Consider the following 23,625-nt stretch of genomic DNA (forward strand, 5'->3'; position numbering starts at 1 on the left):
CTTTGGTTAGACTCCTAAAATGCATGATTTTTCGTGGATACATGCCAGCCCGAAGTTAAAGCTTACATAACACACGCTGTTTCTGCATTTCTGATGTTAACCTGGAGTACCTATAGAGTAGTATTACATCCTTTATATCTCCGAAGAGTCTTTAGTGTAATCATATTTATAAAAGAAAGATTAGCTTTACCGATTCTTTCCGATAACGTACGGAAAAATGAAGAAGGGGAGTTACTACTGCAGGAGGAGCGAGTACGAGTCATGCAACACTATACAACACTGTTAAACTTATAATGGTTGATACGATTTAGGTTATTTACTGATTAGTTATTTTGCTTGTTATCAGAAATAATCTACCCTAGAAGATTAGGCAGTATTGTAGTACTCGAGACTCTGACTCAGTCTCGAGACCATATTTTAATGGTCTTGTAATGGACTCTTGAGCATTTTTACTCGGTCTCAACTTGTACACGAATACGTTTGGAATCGGACTTATTCTCTAGTCCACATGAGTCCCTTTTAAATTATATATTACTGTTTCATTGAACTGATGTAAGATTGACACGAACAGTGATTGGTGATTTTTTTGCGTGCATCAGACTAGCGTGAGGTCAGATGGTCAGAACTGAGGAGATTTTTAAAGGTAACAGTGGCTTATCTGATGCCTAAATCTCACTGGACGGGTGCGTTTTATCATAAAACGCACCCGTCCTGTGAGATTTAGGCATCAGATAAGCCACGCTGTTACCCAAAATGATAAGACGGTGGCGCTAAAACATAGAGTGGCACTACACATAATTCCATCAGTAAACCTATTGCAGTAAACAATATTGTAAATTTAGGCCTAAGATGGCCTAAGACTTTTGCATAGTACTGTAGCTTATTAGCAATACAACACGGCTAGAAGGACTCAATCCGACTGACTCCCTTTGGTCAATCCGACTGAATTAATCTGATTGAAGGTTACGACAATACAGTTTACATGCACCCTAAACATTGCAATCTGATTAAAATGTTTGTTTACATGTACATTCTATAAATTCTGAATGGAAACGGTTGCCAGATCCATGTTTCTTGGACATTCAAAACTATCCCAAAAGCCTCCCAATGACTATATACAGCCCAAATACCAATAACTTATAAACAAAATCTCTTCATCTTTAATCCGCAGAAAAAAACAACAGTTTAAAAGTAGCCCAAATCTGAACTCGTGGACTTAAGCACAAATGTATTTTTGCATCCGATTGAGAAAATACAATTTACATGCATACTTTTCTTCTAACAAAGAGATCACAGATCAGACTACATCATCTCTTTCTTCTTCTTCCTTTATGCCATTCCAGCATCTACAGCTATGGCAAGAACCAGTTAATCCATACACAAGTTTTATTCAGACAAGTTGATCCATACACAGGTTGGGGGAGGGACAATTTGGCATCTCCAATTTACCTAATTTGCATATGGCCTGTGGGAGGAAACCACTGTGCTGCCCCACTCCTTTCAATACAACCGAAATTTGCATCTGGTCAACCTCAATCATATTGATTAAGGCTTTTCAATATGATTGAGCATCAATACGGTTACAAACAGATTATTTGCTTGCATGTAAATGTACTGTTGATGTTACAGTGTTGTGAGTTACTGACAACTTTTGTGCATGTGTAGCAGTTGAAGCAAAATCAAATAAATAATTATTTTAGCCAAATTTAAGCATAATAAACTGCAGTGCCTACATTGGACATACTGTTATATACAGTTGCATGCAGTTTAATGTGTCCTCTTTAACCCGATGGACTTGTCTTTGGGGGAAGCCGGAGTACCTGGACAAAACCCACCGTAACTTCACAAAGAAAAGTTCTCAAACCAATACCTTGACAAATTGAACTGTAAAATATATAAATGTATGTCATTCATAGGCTTATTATAATACATAAATATAACCTTGACTTAATGTCTGCAACAATTCTGTACTGTCAGTATCAGTTATCTTCATCTGCACGGTTTTTATGTGCAGAAAATATTTATATATGTCAATTATTTGATTATTTATTGGCATGTCATGTTATGAGGTTTTACGCTGTAGTCCTAATAATATTTTTGTTTTGTTTTGTTTCTAGCCTGAAACAACGACGGAGACTGTCAGATGTTTTGTGAATGTAACCTCAGCAAGTGTTAATATGGATTATTGTGTGCTGAATTTAACAACACCTGGAAAATTCTGCAACTTTATTGTTATTGACTCGACTGATGCTTCTCAAGTAACAAAATGTGTTCAAGACTTGATGTTTCCCAACCGTTATACATGCCGGATCATGGATTTGATTCCTGGTGCTTCCTATTTCTTTGGAATCATTTCAGAATTTGATGGCACACACTTGAATATTACATTTAAAACCGGTAAGTCCTTTAAGACTTCTCCAGAGTAACACATTCAATTCTGCTGTGTTTATACTGTAGATCGCTGTTGCCTGTTCTGATTGGAGTGCAGTGAAAACAGTAAGATCGGGCTGGTTTGTAAAGACATGTAACTAATGGGTTAAACTTAAAACTGGAGATACGTTCCTTAGTACATATACATACTAAATAAACTAGTTTATAATGTTTTACACTAGGGGCACAAACTAACGTTGGGTTATTGTAGAACACATTTTTTACACAGGGCTGAGCGGTCTGTGCTTTTGGTCTTTTTTCTTATTGTAAGACGATGAACTCCTGTAAATTTGTCAAAAGTGGATATTGGGCAATAAAGGCATAAAGGTTTATTGTTGGCTTCCGTTGTTTTTACTGTTGACACCATGTAACGCGTTGTGTTTTGTTCTGAAAGATTAGATACATGTAAGGAACATGGATTTACACGCTCAGAGGATGCAGTTATGAATTATTAGACATACTGGCATGAGGTCTCAGCACATACACATAACAGTTGTAGTGAGTTTATTTGCTAAGGAGAATGTTATCTGGTTTCATCACGCTGGTTATCTTTTTCCACAAAACACTGTGGTGTTTTTTAGTGTTCGCCAAAGTCCATCAGCAGCCTATTTATCATTGTTTCCAGGATATTTTCAGCTTGTCTCCTCCCTTCCTGCTGTACCAGACAACCCGCCTGCTTATCCTGTCCTTTACTGTCCATGACACACACACACACACACACACACACACACACTCAGACACATACGTCCACGAATATCCACAGGAACTCTTAAAACGAACTGTTTCTTCACCTCTGCGTAAGGAAAATAACAATGTTTGTGCCGGTGTTAAAATCATTTACACAACCTCTAGTGGCAATAAAAAGCTGCATAATCATGAAAACAACAAATGTGTTTTCCAAATCATTGGATTCTTAAAAAGTGAAATGTTATAAACATCATCCAGTGTATTAAAGATCTGTGTATAACATGATAAATAAGTTTAATAACACATTTGTGATTGGTGTAGCTCCTGCTGCTGTCACGGCATTGACTCTTCAGAGCGACGGTCATCACAACTCTCTCAAAGCCTCGTGGATTCCTGCTGTTGGAATCCTGGAATCCTATCAGCTCTCACTGTCCACCTCCTACTCTCCTGATCGGGAACTTACACTACCCTCAAACACTTCTCATTGGGTTTTCAATGGCTTAACACCCGGAAAGCTTTATCAAGTGTCAGTGAAGACAAAGAGTGGAGAACTCACAGCTGGGACCGAGACTACAGGAAGAACAGGTTAAAATGCACAAGAATGTCCTGATCAAATACATCAAAAGCTAAGCAAATCTGAATTCTTTAAAGTTTGCCCAGCTGAACTACCAGTTAATGACTACAGTATAAATGACAACTGCAGTCAGTAATGTTAAACTAGCTGTCATCAAGATGTGCCTCATAGTTAGGTTTTCCAGCAGGGGGTTGTCAATAACATGTAAAACACTTTTGATTTGTTTAGATATAATCTGAAGAATGATTGAGATCTGTTTGTGATTTCTTGTCTTGCTTTTGTATGTTCTTCATCAGCACCAGGACAAGTGGATCACTTAAAGCTGGTGCCTCTTAATGAGAAGATCTTAAGGCTGTCCTGGTCTCCTCCTGAAGGGGACTGGGATTTCTATCGTATACTGCTGTTCAACGGCTCCTCTGTGCTAATGAACCGGACCATAAGCAAGAATCTTCTGGAGTTCAGCTTTACTAACTGGACTCTGATTCCAGGCCGACAGTATCGAGCTGCTGTCAGCGTGCAAAGTGGATCGCTCAGCTCAACCATACACTGTCAGGGGAGATTAGGTGTGTTTATACTGATGGACCTAAAGTTAAGGAGTAAAAATATTGTTAAAAGTTTTGCAGTTAAATGTTTAGGACCAGATTTACTAACAGCTTGCATCAGCGCAAACCATCAATTTGTCATTAAAGAACGACTGTTGGGATTTACTAAAGACACACAGTGGATCATTAGTGCTGAAAAGGTGTGGTCTAGTTATTTTTTATCTAGTTATTTAGTTACGACTGATCCTATTGCTTATGCATTTCTAGGAGTTTCCCATTCAGACCCAAAATTTTGGGGAGGAGAATATATAAATGATTCAAGCAATGTGATTTACTAATGTTTGCGCATGTTATGGCTGGTATCTGCGCTGATATTGAATGCCAAAAAAGAATGTCTTAAATTACTTTGCGCTTTGATGGCTGAAATTATTGATAAAAAGAGACATCACAGAGAGCAGAGAATGCATGATACAATGCAGAGGATTATTTGGGACACCAAAGGAACATTCAAAAATAGCAATCCATGTTATATTTTATTTGCTGAAGTAAATAATAGGAGTCATACAGAGAAGTCATAACAGATATTTCAAACCTTCTTGTGAACCTTTATTTTTTGTCATCCAGTTGTTTTAAGTGTCCTATGGCTTCGTTAGCTGGGATTCCACACCCCAAATGTTCTGTTGTGATGTCTGTGGTGCTGAACCCAAGATCAGCTCTGCTTATTTGCGATCCTGAACTAATTTGCGCTGGTGTTAGTAGATTGTGTTGGTCATTATGAAAATGAAAATGTTTTACTTTTTTAGTAAAAAAAAAACTGCAAATATTACCACTCCCATCTGCGGGTTTTTTTTATTGCGCTCACACGCTAATTCGCCTCACTTAATAAATCTGGCCCTCAACATTTGAAAGCATTTTAAATGTATTCAAGGAATAGTTTCACACGTGAAGCCATCCAAGATGAAAAATAACAAAACATTTTTAGTACTACAGTAAAGAACTTACAGAACTTACAGAAAACAATGGAAAGAAACTTCTTTGAAATCTAATTAACACTTTGTTTCTCCTGTTCTTTTGATTTTGTTGTTTTTGATCTGTCAGCTCCTGGATCCGTTCAGCAGCTTAAAATCTATCACAGTGAGGAGACGTCTCTAAACGCTGTCTGGGTCCATCCTGTTGGTGAATGGGACAACTACACCGTTCAGCTGAAGGATGGAGATTTGATTATAGACAGAAGAATATTAGATCATGACGCGCTGTACTGCAGCTTTAATAATCTGACACCTGGACACAGCTATACGATCATAGTGACAACCAATAGTGGAAATCTGAATTACTCGGCCCACGTCACAGGAAAAACCAGTAAGTCATTCGTGTGAAAAACTGATTCATTTTATTCCAAAGCATTCAACATGTAAAAAGAAAGGGTTTTGTTGTGATTGTGTAACACAGGGCGTTTCTTATTTTGACAGTTGTGTATCATTTTCATTTCTCTTTGCTTTCTATACATTCTCCTCCCCTTCACATCAAGTACAATGGTTTTAAGTCAGAATTTGTAAAAAAAAAACAAAGTCTTCCATTCATCTTTTCTCCTGTCCTTGTTGGTAAGAGGCAGGAAATGAAGAAAGCGAAGAAAGAAAATCAGATGCCTGCCTGTAAAAACCAGTCTAAAGTCAAAATTTTTGTTGTGATTTTCTACATAAAATAAGAACAATCTGTGACAATATACTGCAATCATGATTTTTTATATCGACTGAGTAAGATCATGTCAAAGTTTAAAGTCAATGAGTGAAATCAAATTTTGACCCCATCTCTTCATTTGATTATAAGACTTTATTCTGGATTTTACAGACAGCGACACATATTATGTGAAACACTGTGTATTCTCATCCTCGTCATTGTTTTCTCAACCTACATTTTTAGAGAATTGTTAGTTAATGAAAGGTTATGAACACTGCAAATTCTTACACACCTGATTCCTCATTCGTCAGTAGAGACTCTTGAACGTGTCAGAAGTAACACTAAGTTTCGAGAAGCATCCACTGTATAACATCAGGATTTATTGTAAAGCTGTGTGTGTTTGTGTGTGTGTCCCAGTCCCAGCCCAGGTGAAACACCTGCAGGTCAGTAATGAAGGCAGTACAGATGCTCTGCAGGTTCGCTGGGACAGAGCAGATGGTGAAGTGGATCTCTACCACGTTCTTCTTATTCATGACAGCGTCGTCATGAAGAACGAAAGTGTGCAGCCAAACGTCACCTCCTATCACTTTTATGGTCTAAGATCTGGTGCTCTGTACAGGACTGTGGTGAGCACAGCACACAGGGGCGTTCTCTCACGCCAGGCTGTAGCTGATGGACGCACAGGTAATACATTCACTGTTACAATATGTGAGTCATTTTGAATAAAATCTTCTGCTAAATGAATAAATGTTAAAGTTCTTCAGTTATAATCAAACTACTGTTCATTACTATTTCCTATTAATGGATTTAATAAATGAGCCAGACTATTGGTTGATATTTTTTAAAAAGATTGCACACCCAAAATCAAGAGGACAAAAACTCTGTTGTGTTATTAAAAACAATAAAAGAACACATTTTACAAATATACAAACTTAAAGATATGCAATGGAATTGGTATTTTAATTCCACCTACAGTACCTGATAAATGCATTATAAAGGATACATCAACAATAAATGGTTATATTTATAATTTTTTTTAACATATGATATGAGAATTTGACTTAGGTATGCTGGACGTCAGATACTTGGAACGGGAAAGAATGTGCCTGGAATTTTCAGGAAGCCTTGAGTTTGTCAAGGTCATTTGTGCAACATCCTGTCGTGAATGTTCTTGTGTAGGGAGGATGTTTATCTTTATGAGCGAACAATCATCCCCAACTTTTTATTATTGCTTACATAGAAACAAGAACTTACTTGATTACAGTCAGTAATAAGTTCAAACACTTCAATAATTTATTTTGATGTATATACTGTAGTTAAATTACATTCACAGAATTACAAAGCTAATTGACACTGACCCAACAAACATCAAACACATCATCAAAATTTCAGTTTACACCTGAGATGTTAACGTGTTATGGTTTGGGGCGGGACATTACCGACACAAACTCTAAGTGGGTGACCAATCACCAACAGACAGGACCAGGTGACCAAGCACAGCGTTTCAGAAGGAGGGGTTTCAGAAAGGGTTGCACAGAGATTTTGAGACTGGAGAAGAGAGGCGCTGCATTAACGTAAAATATCTGACAAATGTGTTTCTAGTAAACTTGTTCTAGTACACCCTTTTTTCACATTATAGGGTCTTTTTTTTATACTCAAGAGAATGAGCTCGACACGTTCAGCTCTTGTCTTGTTAAAGTCTATGGCAAAAACACCATTTATTGGTAAGGAGTAGTCAATGCATCTGGCACTTTTGAAAGCTTATGCTGGAGTAAGCTCTGAAAAGCCCTAAATCTTTTTATGGATTGTCTACCCATTCTCACCAAGATGCGTACAAATGACACGCAGTGTGATTATCGTGCAATAGATACGCCAAATTCCGATTTTGCGTGCATATGATACGCCAGTCCTTCCCATTCACTTATATGGCGAATCGTTTCGTGTCGTTTTATTTATTGTTTTCTCATTTGTTTTCTGTTTTTTAAACCATTTTCGCTTGGAGTTGGGGTTAGAGTTGGGGTTTGGGTTAGGGTGTCATTTTAATATAACAAAAAGTTGTTCTAACCCTAAACCCAAGCGAAAATGGTAAAAAAACAGAAAACAAATGAGAAAACAATAAATAAAACGACACGAAACGATTCGCCATATAAGTGAATGGGAAGGACTGGCATATCATATGCACGCAAAATCGGAATTTGGCGTATCTATTGCACGATAATCACACTGCGTGTCATTTGTACGCTTTTTGGTGAGAATGGGTTGGGATTGTATAACTCAGTGTTAGAAGTTTTGTTAGATAATAAGAGGTTAGACTATTAAGACCTTTATGCAATGTTTTTGTACTGTATATAAACATGATAGCTATAGAGTAAAAATGGCAAAGTTTAAATGACACAATCAAATTGACTGGACTTACCTTAGACAGAATAATATTTTAAACAAACTGCAGTTTTTTATGCACAAATACAGTACATGAGCATTTATAATCAAGCGTTAAAAGCTAAGAATAAACTTATTTTTCTGCATTATAACCATGAAGAATAATCTTTACTTTGTAGAGCAGAAAAGTGCTATTTTAGATATATTAAAGATGTGGCTTTCAAATGACCCTTAAAGTAGTTCTGTAACTGCAATCTACGGGATTGTTTTGTTTATTTGAAAATTTTGCATCTCAGTCTTTAATGTCTTTAATGCACCATCCTGGAACTTTCATGAACTCTGTAAAAGACACAGTAAAACAATGTAAAATGAAAGCTAATAAAATATTTCCTTTTGTGTTTGCTTGAAACTTTGATTTACATCTGCTGATTTTTATATAGATGATGACCAGTATAAACTGTTTGTTCATCAGTTCCAGCTGCAGTAAGAGATGTGACGGTCAGTAATAATGGACGCATGGACTTTCTGAGCGTGTCCTGGAGAGCTGCTGAAGGAGATGTTGACAATTACTCAGTCACCTTAAGAGATCAGGACAGAACGCTTCATACTAACACTGTCTCAAAGTTCACTACTGAATGTGTTTTCAAGTCTCTGGTGTCTGGACGTCTGTATAACATCTCTATCACCTCACGCAGTGGACTGTGTGAAAACCACACAGTAGTTCAGGCGCGTACACGTAAGAATCTTATAAAATATCTGACTTCTAAATGGAGGTGTTGATACCGTATTATACTGTACTAATAATACGTTTTTTGTGCTCCAGAACCGTCCACAGTGTTGAACCCCACTGCCACACACATGGCTCGTGATGACCATCTAAAGGTTTACTGGCACCATGCCGCTGGCGATTTCGATTACTATCATGTCTCTATCAAGCACAATAACATCTTCTGCCAGAATAAGACAGTACCCAAGAGCCAGAATGAATGTGTTTTCAATGGCCTAGTACCAGGCCGACTATACACGGTGATTGTCAGTACATGGAGTGGAAAATATGAATCCAGTGTCTTAACACATGGAAGGACATGTATGTATGCCTGTTCTTGTTTGACACAGTTTAGTTCATTGTAGTTCTGAAGCTCTTCTGTAGCTCTGTTATTTACTTTACAGTGCCAGCAGGAGTGAGAAATCTGTCACTAGCAGACAGCAGCACAGAAGATTTGCTGGTGACATGGGTTTCAGCTCCAGGAGATGTTGATCATTATGAGGTTCAACTGCTTTATAATGACATGAAAGTGTTTCCACCCATTACCCTGACCAGCACTTCTAACAGATACCTGCTTTCATCACTCACCCCTGGACGACTCTACAAAATCGTGGTGTCTACCTTTAGTGGACCTAACCTCAGTGTGCAGTTTATCAAAGGCAGAACGGGTACACAGATATCTAAGCAATCATGGAATACATGGCAATTATGGCAATTATTTGTTATTTTTTGTATCTAGCAAACTCTTAAGTATATGTTCTTTATATTCCAGTTCCCAGTAAAGTGAAAAACATTCACATCAGTAATGATGGTCAGAGCAGCAGTTTGAGAGTGAACTGGACTCCAGGACAGGGTGATGTGGACCGCTACTCTGTGTTGCTGTCTCAGATGGCTAGTCAAGGAGTGGAAAGATCAGTCCCAAAACACGTAAATGAGATAAGCTTCAACAGTCTGCAGCCCGGACAACAGTACATCATTACTGTCACGTCAATAAGTGGATCTCTAATCAATAACAGCACAGCAACAGGAAGAACTGGTAAAGAAAACATTCAGATTGCTTACAAAAAATGTGCTTAATAAATTGTTTGCTTATGTGTCAAACCTGTTTTACTGAGGAAATTCCAAATCAGTTAAAGTGCCCATCTTATGACTGCTTTTCCACAAGTTATATAGGTGTATGAGTTCCATAAAGCATGTTTCAAAAGTCGTTTGCTCGAAATAGCTTGTAGGAAAAGATTGTTACCCATCTCTAGTAGCCTCTGTTTCAGGGCAGTTCAGATTGTGCCGTTTTGAGCTAGTCTTACATATTTATGAGCTGCTGCTCCTTTGATCACGCCCCACTACTAACGTCATGTCCCCGTGCGCGTGCTCAGTGGTATCGTGATCAGTACAGACAATACTGTGTTATTATTTTATATATTATTATTATTAACGGTTTATGTTGCCAACAGACAAATCATGCAGAAAAGTATCACTAATAAGTACACTACAGGAGAAGAAACTCATGACACACAATGATTCCAGAGTAAATTGTGATGTTACGTTAGCAGTCACAACAATAAACTCGTTTTCCCTGGACAATGCTAACATATTCCCATTATAAAACATTTTCAAGCGCATTATTTTAGCAAATTACAGAAATTAAGACCCGGCGGGGGATGTATACTGCTTGTGGACCGCGTGCTAATTGCTAGAAGCTAGCGGGAGGTCCGGACCGTAAAGTTATAAGAGACTCGGGGGTTAGCCTCATCAGAAAAGCCGGGGCGGTAAGGCCCGGTCTCGGTGTGTCAAACTCATCATGACACACAAAGATTCCAGCGTAAATTGTGATGTAGTAGTCTGAACAATACACTAGTTTTCCCTGGACAATACTAACATATTCCCATTATAAAACATTTTCAAGCGCATTATTTTCGCAAATTACAGAAATTAAGACCCGGCCGGGATGTATACTGCTTGTGGACCGCGTGCTAACTGCTAGAAGCTAGCGGGAGGTCCGGACCGACCGTGTATATATCTATGCGGACCGTAAAGTTATTAAGAGGCTCGCCTCGTCAGAAAAGCCGGGGCGTACGGTCTCGGTTAGTTTGGCAAAAAGCTTTTAGCTCTAGCATCATAAATGTAGTATTTTGTGACAGAAGATGACAACATGCAAAATATAACGTGACTTCTTACCTTTGTGATGAAACAACGCGATCGCGAATCGAATTCAGCCTGTTTCAGATGTGTGAATGATCCATGAAAGTCCAATAAAATACATCCAATTACCATTTTTGTCCACAAATGCTTATAATCCGTGAAATATAGATACATAGTCTGTTGTTTACATCAGATTTCGCATGAAGGTCTTATCGCCTACAATCTGAGGACTGTTTGCGTCGTAACACAGTGTATATAAGATTACTCCGGGTTCCAATAACCACGCGTTAAAACTTTGTTTTTAAAAGTAGGTGGGAGTATAATCCATAATATCCAAATAGCGCTGTTATTTCCGTGAGAGATGATAAAAGCACAGAGGGTCTCATTCAAGTGACTGCTCTATGCTCTCTAGCTACCTGGTGGGTGGAGACCTGCGAGTGGGGTGGTGGGCGGGAAAATTCAAACTGAATGTGACGAAACTTTTTGTTACGTCACAACGGAGCTGAGTTTGAACTCCCGCAATCTGAGACTCAAGGCAGAGGACATTCAGAAACCTGTATCTCACTCAAAACAGCATGGATGGATTTTTTTCCAAGTTTGTATGCGTGTGGGAGCATCAGAGACACAAATGAACACCCCAAAACCTAGAAAAAGTGAGTTTTTCATAATACGGGCACTTTAAATTAGAAATCAAGTACAATATTATTTAAGTATAGTAATTCTATTAATATTGAAAGTCATGAATAAGATTTAAAGTCATAATAAAATTGGAATCTTAAAATGAAATTGAAATCTTAAAAACTAAATTTTTTGGGAATATTGTGGTATTTTTTTTACAAACGTATCTATTTTTTTAGAAATCCATGTGCCCTCATAATCTTTAAAGCTGTAGTCTACGATGTTGAAAATTGGTCGAGAAAGCCTGAGATGGTTGGGAAGTTTTAAAAAACTCATCCCGCCCCTCTGTGCTACCTGATCCCTCCCACCGGGAAACGACCTGAACAACGTCACTCAGTCAAGCTGTGATCACCGGTAGTAAACATCGGAACAGAGATTTACCGAGCAGTAAACACATAAAGCCTTGAAGGAATGAACACTTACAATTATGACTGATTGACTTCATTTATTTTCACAACAACTTTTAGCATACGTTTCCCCTCCTGAGCCTTGTTTACCCTGGTCAAAAGTGCTACCTAGCGCACATTAATTGCACAATAATTATTAGTTAGTATAGCTAAGGTTTTGAGTAATTGTTATAGCAGCACACAGCGCATCTTGTTCAAATTCCGATCGGCTCGAACAGAAACCCGCTAGGCCTATTGAAATTCAAGCACTTCAAGAAATATTATTACTTTGACCCGTGATAGGCGATAATAAATGGCTAACATTCCAATGTCGACCGGCAGCATGAGCATGTTGTCAGACTGATATAAAGATATTTATGTAACACTTCACACCATAAAAGTATAAATAAATGCGTACCTGCTCAACAAAAAGTCCGCCGTGTCAGCGTCGGTGTAACATTGTGTCTCTGTGCAACCTGTGTTTGACTTGTGTTCATGTATGCCCTTCTCCCTGTGTTGATTAGTGTCTCCGCCCCCTTGTTTGCTACCTTGGTTACTCATTGTTCTCATGCTCTTCCACTTGTTTGTTGTCTTAGTTACTCATTGTTTCTGTTCTATAATTGGTTCTTGTTTTGCATTTATACACCACCTGTTCATTCATTGTTTGTCGATCGTTAGATATGTTACATGTTGAATGTTACCCCTGAGTTAGCCTGTGTTCTCTGTGTTTGTCTTACCTTCATTAAATGGACTTTACTGCATCTTGATCCGCTTCTTATCTCGTTGCTTCAACCGTAACAGAATGATCGACCAAATAAGGATCCAGCAGTACTCCTTGTTCCCGTGTGCTTTTAAGGGATTCCAGCATGCGGATTATTGTCATTGCTACCCCGTCTGTTCCCTGTATTGATGTTCCTGTGTTCCCTGTTTTCACCGTGTCATTCCTCGTGTTTTTATCATTAAATGTTATTTATTTTTGAACTTTGCGTTTGCGTCCTGTCACTCCTCCCGAGTCATGACAGAATAATACGGCCATATTGGACGCAGCAAGTTCACGGAGGGCGGCTCCCCCAGGAGTTTCGTCGAGGGGGAGTAGGGACATCGGGGTTCTTTCTTCGTCAGCCCCGATGTCTCTTGGGGACCCCCGTGAGCGATCGCTCGCTCCTGCGGGAGGAGGATCAGCCCAGGCGGTCCCCCAACGGTTGAGTCGTCGTCGACGGTCCCTCGGAGGACCACCGTTCCGCTCGTAGGGGGATCCGGAACGGACCACGCCCGATCATTTACCCGGGGTGGCTACCGAGTGAGGGTCTCTGTTTCCGCGAGGGGATGGGAGATGACTTCCGGGGGGCATCTGATCGTCGACGATTCCCAGGAGGGGGGTAATTCGTCTGCCTCGGTTCTCGGATCGATCGCTCCGGTTCTCCTGGCGGTTTCGTCCCAGCGGCTGCCGGCTTCGCCAGGGTCCCCAAGCCCTCCATTCCTCCCTTGGACTCTCCCTACCAGACTTTGTTTGTGTTTGTTTATGTGAGTGTCTGGTAGCCACTCGTAGAGGGAGGGGTTATGTCACGGCTAGTCCCGAGTCCTGTTCCCCCTGTGTCAATGCCTGAGTTCGCTAATAGAATGGCCACTACTGTATGGCTAAGTCTCCCGCCGTCACTGGAAACTACCTTGTTTTGTCCCGCTCTCCCCATGTTTAAGTCCGACCCCGCTCACGAGATGACTTCCGCCGTGTTTGAGCCTGTGCACAAGTTGTTAGGTGATCCGGTTCATCCTGTGAAGACCCGGGTCGGATGCTTGATTTCCAGTTTGGCGGATACCCCGCTGATGACTGTCCAAGCGACCAGAATCTCTGGACCGCTCGTTTCCTCGAGTGAATCATCCGAGCCGAGTGAATCATCAGAGCCGAGTGAACTCTCCAACGAGTCCCCGAGTGAATTATCTTGGTGTGAATCATTTTCAACTGAGGCATTTTTGAGTAATTCTTTAATAGTTAGTGATTCTGTGGAACTGTTTGAGACCAACACACTTGCAAAATTACAGGAAAGGGCTACATTCTGTGAGACCTCAGAAATAATCAGACTGTCTGTACCACTTGAACTAGCCAAGTCTTCTGCGTTTTATGAACTTGATGAACTCTATGAATCATCTATGGTTGCTCTGGCTTTGTGCTGTGTGTGGTCTGTTTTTTGCACATCTGTTCCACAGGACATCCCTCAAACTCACAAGTGTGAGTTCCCTGAACACCCACTCCTGGCTGGAAGATTCGAACCTGTGTCCCATGCTTTCACGACTAGAAGGTCCAAACCTGTATCACCTACACTTACCATCACGTCTAGAAGGTCGAAACCTGAGCCTTGCACCCATCCTATTATGAGTGAACCCCTAACCACAGATGAATCGCCAGAGTCACCTAGGCCACGTGAGTCCACTGAACCTTTTGTCGCAGAGGAGAAGTGTGAACCTGAGTGTTCTGAACTCACTGCTCTGACCTTAAGGCATATTTCTGAGTCCCCCGAGTTCCTGTTAAAGGCTGAGATGGTTATTCCCGAGTCCCCTGTGCCACATTGGTCAGCTAGTATGGTCACCGCTAAGCGCCAGAGACTCTCTATTGTAACCGAAAAGATGGCTGATTATGAACTCTGTCCTCTGCATAACATGGCTCACTATGAACTTTCTGTCCCGTCTAAAATGGCCAGTATTGAACTCTCTGCCTGTCTCAAGATGGCTGTCCCCGAGCTCGATGAACTCTCTGCCTGGCACAACTGGTCGGTGCCTGATATCTGGTCAGCCTTGTGTTCTGTTTCTCTGGCTTTGCCAGCCTCTCTCTACCCTGTCTCTATTTGCAGTCCCCGAGCTCCCCCAGCACCACCATGGGTTGCGGCTCCTCCCTGGTCTCGGCTTGCTGCTCTGCCTGCTCCGCCCTGGCTTCCTGCTCTGCCGGCTCCGCCCTGGCTTCCTGCTCTGCCGGCTCCGCCCTGGCTTCCTGCTCCGCCTTGGTCCCAGCCTCCGCCCTGGCTCCTGCCTCCGCCCGCAGCTCCGCCCTGGCTCCTGCCTCTGCCCTGGCTCCTGCCTCCACCTGCGGCTCCGCCCTGTCTCTTGCCTCCGGACTTTCATGGTCCTGGCCCACCATCCCTCCCCCGGTTCCACCTCCATTCCACCGCCCACCTGGACTTATGAGGTGTGTTCAACTTCATGCGGCGCTGCTCAGACCGATCGGCGGCTGACTTGAAGCAGTGCATTTCAGTTAGTAATTTTTTCCGACTTCAGCTGGCGCTGCAGGCACGTGACTGTGTCATATGGTTTTTAAGTACCGCGAGAGCATTTCGAGAGTAGCCAGCTAGCTCAGCCGGTCCTCTCCAGAGCGGCTGCACGGAGTTGTGATGACGTAACAGCTTAACGTGATTGGTCGCCTCACTGATGACAGCGATCAAGTGCGTTTCAAGTTAATCCAACCTTTAGTTCCACTAATAAACATTATAAATTCATGTTTTAAAACAGGAAAAAACACTTTAATATGCTTAAATGTGTTATATTGTGTCGTGTAATAAAATAAAAATGAAAATAACAAACTCTATTTGTATTTTAATAATATAGGCTTGTTTCATGTTATTTTCGAGTATACAGTATAAGCAGCAATTAAAATATTCGATATATAATGTTTCTGGTTGCAACTTTTATTAAAAGGCTTGTTTTATCAAATTCAGCATCTAATTCACTTCATTTGCGATTAAAAACAAGGCGCACACGTCACTACGGCAAGCAGCAGGTGTCCGGCTTGACGGCTCGATCTTCAGTTCCTCCCTCGACTGCAAGCGGCAAACCTCGCCGATCGGTCTGCGCAGCGCCGGATGATCTCGAACACACCTATGTACTTTGGGTTTTCTTGTGGGGCGTCTGGAAGTCGCCCCTTTGAGGGGGGCTATGTAACGTTGTGTCTCTGTGCAACCTGTGTTTGACTTGTGTTCATGTATGCCCTTCTCCCTGTGTTGATTAGTGTCTCCGCCCCCTTGTTTGCTACCTTGGTTACTCATTGTTCTCATGCTCTTCCCCTTGTTTGTTGTCTTAGTTACTCATTGTTTCTGTTCTATGATTGGTTCTTGTTTTGCATTTATACACCACCTGTTCATTCATTGTTTGTTGATCGTTAGAGATGTTACATATTGAATGTTACCCCTGAGTTAGCCTGTGTTCTCTGTGTTTGTCTTACCTTCATTAAATGGACTTTACTGCATCTGGAGTATCTGGCACACGTGAGCGTCTCCTTTCAAGTTCAAGGGAGCAGGCACTTATTTTGGCATGACACGTGATGCACACACAATCTCTCATAGCGCAGAACACATATTTTGAAATGACGAACCACACACATGACAAGCTACATACATGTTGTGACGAACTTCGCATCGTGCGCTTCAAAAAAAGAAATCATCAGCCAGTGGCGGCTGATGAGTTACGCTGCAGCACTGCTCCTCTGCGCTGATGAATCTGATGCCTGTGATCACCACATCACAGCAGATCACCGCGTCATGTCCATAAAAATCTGTTATTTTTCATCAACTTGACAGAAGTCATAGACGGTTTCTTTGGACGCACGTGCGGTGACGCGATACGCGCCTGGTCCGAACTTTACTTCCGGTTTCAGTTTTTTTAATGGTCTGACTAGTTGCTAAACTGAACTCTTGAACAAATACCTCGTCAAAAAAAACAAATGTTTTCGTTTCCTAGGTAATCTACGTGTTGTTTATTTTGCTTGTTGTATAAATAAACTACGCTTAAAGGACTTTGTTGTTATTTATTCTTAGCTAAGTTTACTGGAAGTTACGTGTTGACCACGAAAGCCGCTTGTTTATGTTGTTACTGCTGAAACCGTCTATTTCCAAAAAATGTCTTTTGAAAAAGTAATATAACGATTTTGTGATGTAACAGTGCAAATTTCATTGCACTCTTTACAACATTACTTAAAAATTTTATCAAACAAAATAATCCAATTTAATTTACTTTTGCTCCTGCAAACCCTGCAGTTCCTTCCTTAGTGACAGCTTTAAAAGCAGAAAACCAGGGCAGCACAACCAGTCTACTTGTGTCATGGCAGGCGAGTCGGGGTGTTTATGACAGCTACCGACTGCGACTTCTGGATGAGAGTGGAGCTCTAGTGTCCAACAGCTCTCAGATGGCAGATATCAGCCAGCATTACTTCAGACAGCTGACCCAAGGAAAAAAATATACAATTGTGGTCCAGACCGTCAGTGGAGGAATCAGCAGCAAAGACGTCATTGCTGAGGCCCGAACCTGTACGTACATTATGTTGTAATCTCTGTATATAGAGATGTCTTAAAACAGCAGATAAACCAGATTATTGTTTGTCTGTGGAAATATGTCTGTTGTAGGTCCAGAGGCTGTTTATAATCTGTCCATCGTAAGCAACACAACTACAAGTCTTTCATTCCGTTGGCTGCCTCCGGAGGGGGACTTTGATGGATATGACATTTTTCTGTATAATGGAGATGAAAGCTTGCATGATCAAAAGACTGGAAAGGTGATCATGCAAGACTGTATTTTCCAGGAACTCCGACCTGGGACACTCTACAAAGTTACTGTTCAGACCCGCAGTGGAGATCAGACCAACAACACATCCATCTGGGCCCGAACAGGTAAATAACTCAACATTTGGAAAAGGCTTTTTTATAATTTATTTTCTTAAGGTGCCCTCCAACTGAATAACTTTTATACTTTTAACGTAATTTGTTGCCCAGTTCCTGCAGCTGTGACGTTCTTGCTAGCTGACAGCAGAAAAAGCTCAGAGAGTCTGTGGTTGAGTTGGAAACAGGCTGTGGGTGAAGTGAGCAGCTACACCCTCCTCCTCTACAACCCTGATGGGACTCAGCAAGCAGAACAGAATCTGGGTCCAGACAGCAGAAGTCATGTATTTCAAAGTTTAGTTTCCGGAAGACTCTACCAGGCTGTTGTCCTTACACACAGTGGAGAACTCACCAACATGGCAACAACCAAAGGCAGAACTGGTAAGATAATGCTCTAAACCACAAGAAATAAACAAAGAAAAAATGTCCTTTAAATATTGTATTATTTACCTTCCAGGAAATTAAACACTTTATCTCTTAACATGATACTACTAAACCTGTTGAATTAGTGGTGCCTTAATTTTGATTGGACTGTTTATATAAATTGCATCGATATATTCCAGACCCCAAGCCACCAGTCTCATTCTCCTTTGGAGAGATCACTAACACCTCGCTGGAAATCACCTGGAGTGGTCCAGAGAATACAGATTTTGATGACTTTGATCTTCAGTGGATCCCCAGGGACCATCTGTTTGTGTTCAACCCCTACAGCAGCCCCATGTCTCGCAGTCGAGTCCTAAAGGGGATGTTTCCAGGCCGTCAGTATAATATTAGTCTGCGCACAGTCAGTGGTGCTGGAACCAGTAACCCTACCTACAGCCTTGCCATCTACAGGAGTATCAGGACAAGTAAGTGGAGCACACACCCCACATTTACAGTATAATAGAACTTTATTTAATTTGATCAATCAGCCTAGCTGAAAAGATCAACATCGTCACTCACTAGTTCATTAACTGTTTGGATGCTTGACCTCATATGGTTTCTTAATGAGTTAAATCAACACAGCCACTATACAGGTACATTGGTCAATCAGCTTCATCAGAAAGCCTGTGCTGGTTTACCATTCAAATTTGGAAATTCATCCATAGAATGAACTATAGTAAATTTACACCAACCTGTCTGTTTTTGAAGACTGTAACTAGAAAACTGAAATATCACAACATTCAACCAGTCATTTTGTATTTATCTCATAAAGTTAAAGGGGACATATCTTGAAAATCAGACTTTTTCCATGTTTAAGTACTAGAATTTGTTTTGGTAATCCCATTTTCTGCAAGCATGTGAAAAAAATAGGTCATTGGAATTTGGCTCCCACTGTGATGTCATAAGGGGATAATACTGCCCCTTAATCTGCACTATCAAAGAGTATAGAAGTTCAAGAGGGGAAACTCTCATTCGTTTTTGGCAACAGTCACTAGGTGGTGCTTCAGTAGCGCGGCCCCCATTTTGGAATGAAAATTCTCACAGCCAATTAATTCTCAATTCATTCTCAGCGAATCTCACAGCCAAATCAGAAGCGCAATAGTAAGTTTCTTAAATTAAAATTTTGTTCACTTGCTACACCTACACGAAACGCTGTATTGTCTTGTATGTATGTGTTGAGTTGTTGTTGTTATCAGTTTTGGAATCCAATCATTAAATAGATACACATTTTAGGTAGTGTTTTCTTGCTTTATTATGTAATTCTATTTTATGCTACACATTTACTACTATTATTAGTTACCAACTCCGCTAGGTATGAAATATATTTTGTACATATTAATCCCCTGGATCCCGCCACAAACATTATAATCTTATAGAACATGATGCATTGTTCTGTCTGTTATCCTACAGTATAATTGCCACTTTGGGACAGTGGCTGTGTTTTTTTTTACTTAATCCATTTCTAGCAATTCAGATGTATATGTGTGTATATGTGTATGTATATGGATCCAAAATATTACGTGTGGATGAGTTTATGTCGGTATGTATCTATGTAAAATTAGCCTATATAAAAGTGGAAGACTTGTTTAAATATCTGAAAACAAGCTGTAAAAAGGAATAAATGATCACTGGCCTGATTGTATGTTATTCTGTGTAATCATCATTCAGTTTGAATTTGATCTTTTAATGTACAAAGTAGCTGATATTGCCATTACTTCTAGTTGTCACCCGATTCGCTTACATTGCAAAATGGCGGATTCGTGGGGCTGCTGCTGGGCGCTGGTGTTGCAATTTACATTTTTAAGGACCCACCCAAAACTGAAAATTTTTGCTCACACCTACAAAGTGGCAATTTTAACATCCTATAATACATTATCTATATGGTATTTTGAGCTACTGTAAGACCTCACATACCAACTCTGGGGACACCAAAGATTTATTTTACATCTTAAAAAAAATGTCCCCTTTAAGTTTAAAAATAGTTCTTGTAACTTTTTAACTAGTTTATGTTTGTCATTAGAACCAGAGCGTGTCCAGAGTCTTCACTGTCGTCCTCAGAACTCTACGGTCATTTCCTGTTCCTGGAGTCCTCCAGAGGCCGACTTTGACTCGTACACTATTGAGTGCTTGAGACAGGATTCTCACAAGATGGTGTACTCACAGCGCACAGTCAAAGAGACCACAATCTATCAGATTAAAGATCTGGAACCACATAAACAGTACACTGTCTCTGTTAAAGTCATCTCTGATAGCATGACCAGTGAAGCTGTCAAGGAAAACGTGGTCACAATGATAGACCGTGAGTAAAGGGTTTTATTTAGACCGTGAGTATAGGGTTTATTATTGAGATTCCCATTATTTTGTTTGCTGGAAATGAGAAGAAAACATTATACTGGTTACTTTAATTGCAAACAAATGTCTTTTTTAAACAGACATGCTCTTCATATTGTCTTCTCAGGTCCACCACTGCCCTTGATTCGAGTAAATGAAAACACAGTTCAAATCACCAAGTCAACCATTTTCTTCCAGTTTAACTGCAGCTGGTTTAGCGATATCAACGGCGCTGTGAAGTATTTTACCATCATCGTTACTGAATCTGATGGTTGGGAGATTTTATTATCTTGCTTGTGCCAGGCACAAGAATATGTATAACCTTATTCTTTTCTTCGAAAAAAGTTTAGTTGAAGTAAAAAAATTTTTCCCTGTTTCCCTTTCGTCTTTGGTTATATTTAGACAGTGAAAACGAGCAGCCTTACCAGCATCATCCACTTCCTTCATACCTGGACTACAAAGTTAACAGTTCCGTCAAAACTTACCAGACCAATTACTTCAGCAGCCACTGTGATGACAGTCAGGGCCAGATGCAGGAGTTTGAGATTTATCTAGGATCTGGCATGGAGAGTCTTGGAGGACGATGTGATGGAAAACCATTAAATGATGCGACTCAGGATCAGATCTTCTGTGATGGACCACTGAAACCCAAGACCTCATACAGGTAATGGATCTGATACTGTGGTCACTAAGCTGTTGTGAGCAAGAAAATGTCTCTGTAGAAAACAGCTTATTCAAAGTTTTAGGTTGTAACAAAAATATTAAATATGAGATAACATATTGAAGAAGATTTTTTCAGCAAAATGCAATAAATCATCATCAATCAATAAAGTTTTTTTTTTCAAAATGATATAAATCTATTGACTCAATATATAAATATGCATTTATCTTTGCCATGTTATATTCATTTAGCTGACTAGTGGTATACACCAGGGGCGTAGGCAGAAATTTTATTTTGGGCGGGCCAGAGCAAAAGTGAGTGGGCCTAAAGTTTATCAGAATAAAATTACTTAAATAATGATTAAACCTTAGAGTGGAAAAAACAATAGACAAACTGCAAAAACAGTGACATCTTTACTTTTCAATTTTTGGCGAAGTCAATAATAAAACACAGTCTAAACATGTTCAACCAACAGAGCTCAATAAAGGCTGGACAAACCAGGCTTATTCAGGCTAGTCAGCAGTGCAAAAACAGTTCACCTGAAATAAAGTAGGCTAAAAATAAATTGAAACGATGAAAACTCTCAGCAGAGCACGGTTTAAAATAAATAACAACACACTGCCTAAGTTATGTTAAATCAACCATATACAGTGCAATCAGCCTGTTGGAAATTAAGCTTTTGTGCCAAAAATAGCAACTCATTTAAATTAAACAATGTAAGTTTAACCTATAAGGCTGGCATACATCTATACACAACACACCACTTAGTTAAATCACTTCACGAGCAAAAATAAGGAAATTAGTTAAACAGCATACCTACCTTTGTTGTTTTAATTCTACAAAACAAGACGCAAACGCCTGGGTTTGATGTTGAAAACAGAAATGATCTCCTCAAGTCCAAAGAGTCACAGAGTTCGTTTTCAAAAAACAAAAGGTTGTTGAGGCGGGTAGTAACTCATGGATGCAAATTGGGTTGTGAAGGTGGTTCATCAATTGCAGTTAGATCGGCGGGTAACCTGTGTCAGACTGACCGGGAGAGAGCACTGGAACTGCCGCCAGAGAGCAAGCGGTAGCCGGCGCCACCAGCGTCTGAAGAACTGGGCTTGTAAGACTCGGTAGATGGAGTCAGTGGCGTATCTTCTTCATCAAATCTAGCTTTTTTAAATAACACATAAAGAAACTTTAGCCATTATTGTGGCAATGTTAATATTAGCTAAAAAAGCAGTTAGCACAGTTAGCTGGCAGACTGCCAGAGCCCGCCGGCCGCCGCCCCCCACAGAGTCTATCTATCAGAAATCCTAGCAACCGAGCAACCAATTACATTTCGGAAGCTTCCTACAACTTGCTTCAACAATTCCATTTTATTTAGAAAGCAAATTAAACACACACCAGTCAATAATAAAGCCGGTTTATGTTAATATATTTTATTAAATACATTTGAATAATAAAAATAAACTAAAAATGTATTTTGGTTAAACTTGCCTGGGCGGGCCAGGGAGTTATGTGGGCGGGCCAGTGCCGCCCTGGCCCATTACTGGCTACGCCCCTGGTATACACTGATTAAAAAAATAACATTAATGGCATTAATCAAAACACTTACTTTGTCATATTAAGAACACTGTCATTGCTGCTGTTATACTTGGGACGTCATCGCTGAACTTTTTTGACAGGGACCAGCTGTAAAATGTTTTTGGTCCTGCTCGATTTTCGTTGGCGTCAAGCAGTGGCGGCGTTTCACGAAAACCTAGGGTATGGCAAAAATTCTTCGTACAAGGCGGCCATTCAAATAACGAATCTATGAAACCACATTATACCCATATGTTTACATACTCCACCAACCTGTATAAAATCATACTATGATTGCACGGATGTACACTTACTGACAACAATACGGAAGCAATACAAATGAAAAACAAAAACAGAAATCATGGTTGTTTAAAATGCTTTTCAAATGTTGTCATTCTTAACTAGTGGAACTCCAGCAACAGATAAAACTAAATCAAGATAATATCAAAACATACTGTAACATCCCTTCACAAATCTTGTCATGACAGCCGCCAATAAACACTTATAAAACACAATAAAGACTTTTAATGATGTGATAGAGCACACGAAGTTAACCCAGCCAGCTAACCAACTAAGACTAAAACACTAAATAAAACTCTTAGTAAAACAGGGCTAAATGCAAAAACAAGTCTTACCTTTTGTCGTCGTGCAGTTTTTATTCCACAAGTCGCCATATTCAAAAACCCGCGCAAATAATTAATACAATTCACTTCGACTGCGCTACAATTTCCCAGTGTAAGAGAACATTTT

At 40.1% G+C, this 23,625-nt stretch overlaps 1 protein-coding gene across 1 annotated transcript in view; it reads left to right on the plus strand.

Moving 5' to 3' along the window:
* LOC135788074 (receptor-type tyrosine-protein phosphatase beta-like) overlaps positions 1 to 23,625 on the plus strand; it is a 34,565-nt gene that overhangs the window by 4,014 nt on the left and 6,926 nt on the right. The window contains exons 4-19 of the mRNA XM_065297974.2: positions 2,118 to 2,397; positions 3,439 to 3,702; positions 3,988 to 4,254; positions 5,332 to 5,592; positions 6,328 to 6,594; positions 8,762 to 9,025; positions 9,113 to 9,376; positions 9,460 to 9,723; positions 9,828 to 10,091; positions 17,277 to 17,546; positions 17,643 to 17,906; positions 18,009 to 18,275; positions 18,458 to 18,742; positions 20,338 to 20,616; positions 20,776 to 20,919; positions 21,051 to 21,312. Of these exons, the coding sequence (XP_065154046.2) occupies positions 2,118 to 2,397; positions 3,439 to 3,702; positions 3,988 to 4,254; positions 5,332 to 5,592; positions 6,328 to 6,594; positions 8,762 to 9,025; positions 9,113 to 9,376; positions 9,460 to 9,723; positions 9,828 to 10,091; positions 17,277 to 17,546; positions 17,643 to 17,906; positions 18,009 to 18,275; positions 18,458 to 18,742; positions 20,338 to 20,616; positions 20,776 to 20,919; positions 21,051 to 21,312 (4,166 nt within the window). The remainder of the gene's footprint in view (positions 1 to 2,117; positions 2,398 to 3,438; positions 3,703 to 3,987; positions 4,255 to 5,331; positions 5,593 to 6,327; positions 6,595 to 8,761; positions 9,026 to 9,112; positions 9,377 to 9,459; positions 9,724 to 9,827; positions 10,092 to 17,276; positions 17,547 to 17,642; positions 17,907 to 18,008; positions 18,276 to 18,457; positions 18,743 to 20,337; positions 20,617 to 20,775; positions 20,920 to 21,050; positions 21,313 to 23,625) is intronic.

This window comes from Paramisgurnus dabryanus, chromosome 23 (assembly GCF_030506205.2).
Source record: "Paramisgurnus dabryanus chromosome 23, PD_genome_1.1, whole genome shotgun sequence".
NCBI classification, from domain to species: domain Eukaryota; kingdom Metazoa; phylum Chordata; class Actinopteri; order Cypriniformes; family Cobitidae; genus Paramisgurnus; species Paramisgurnus dabryanus.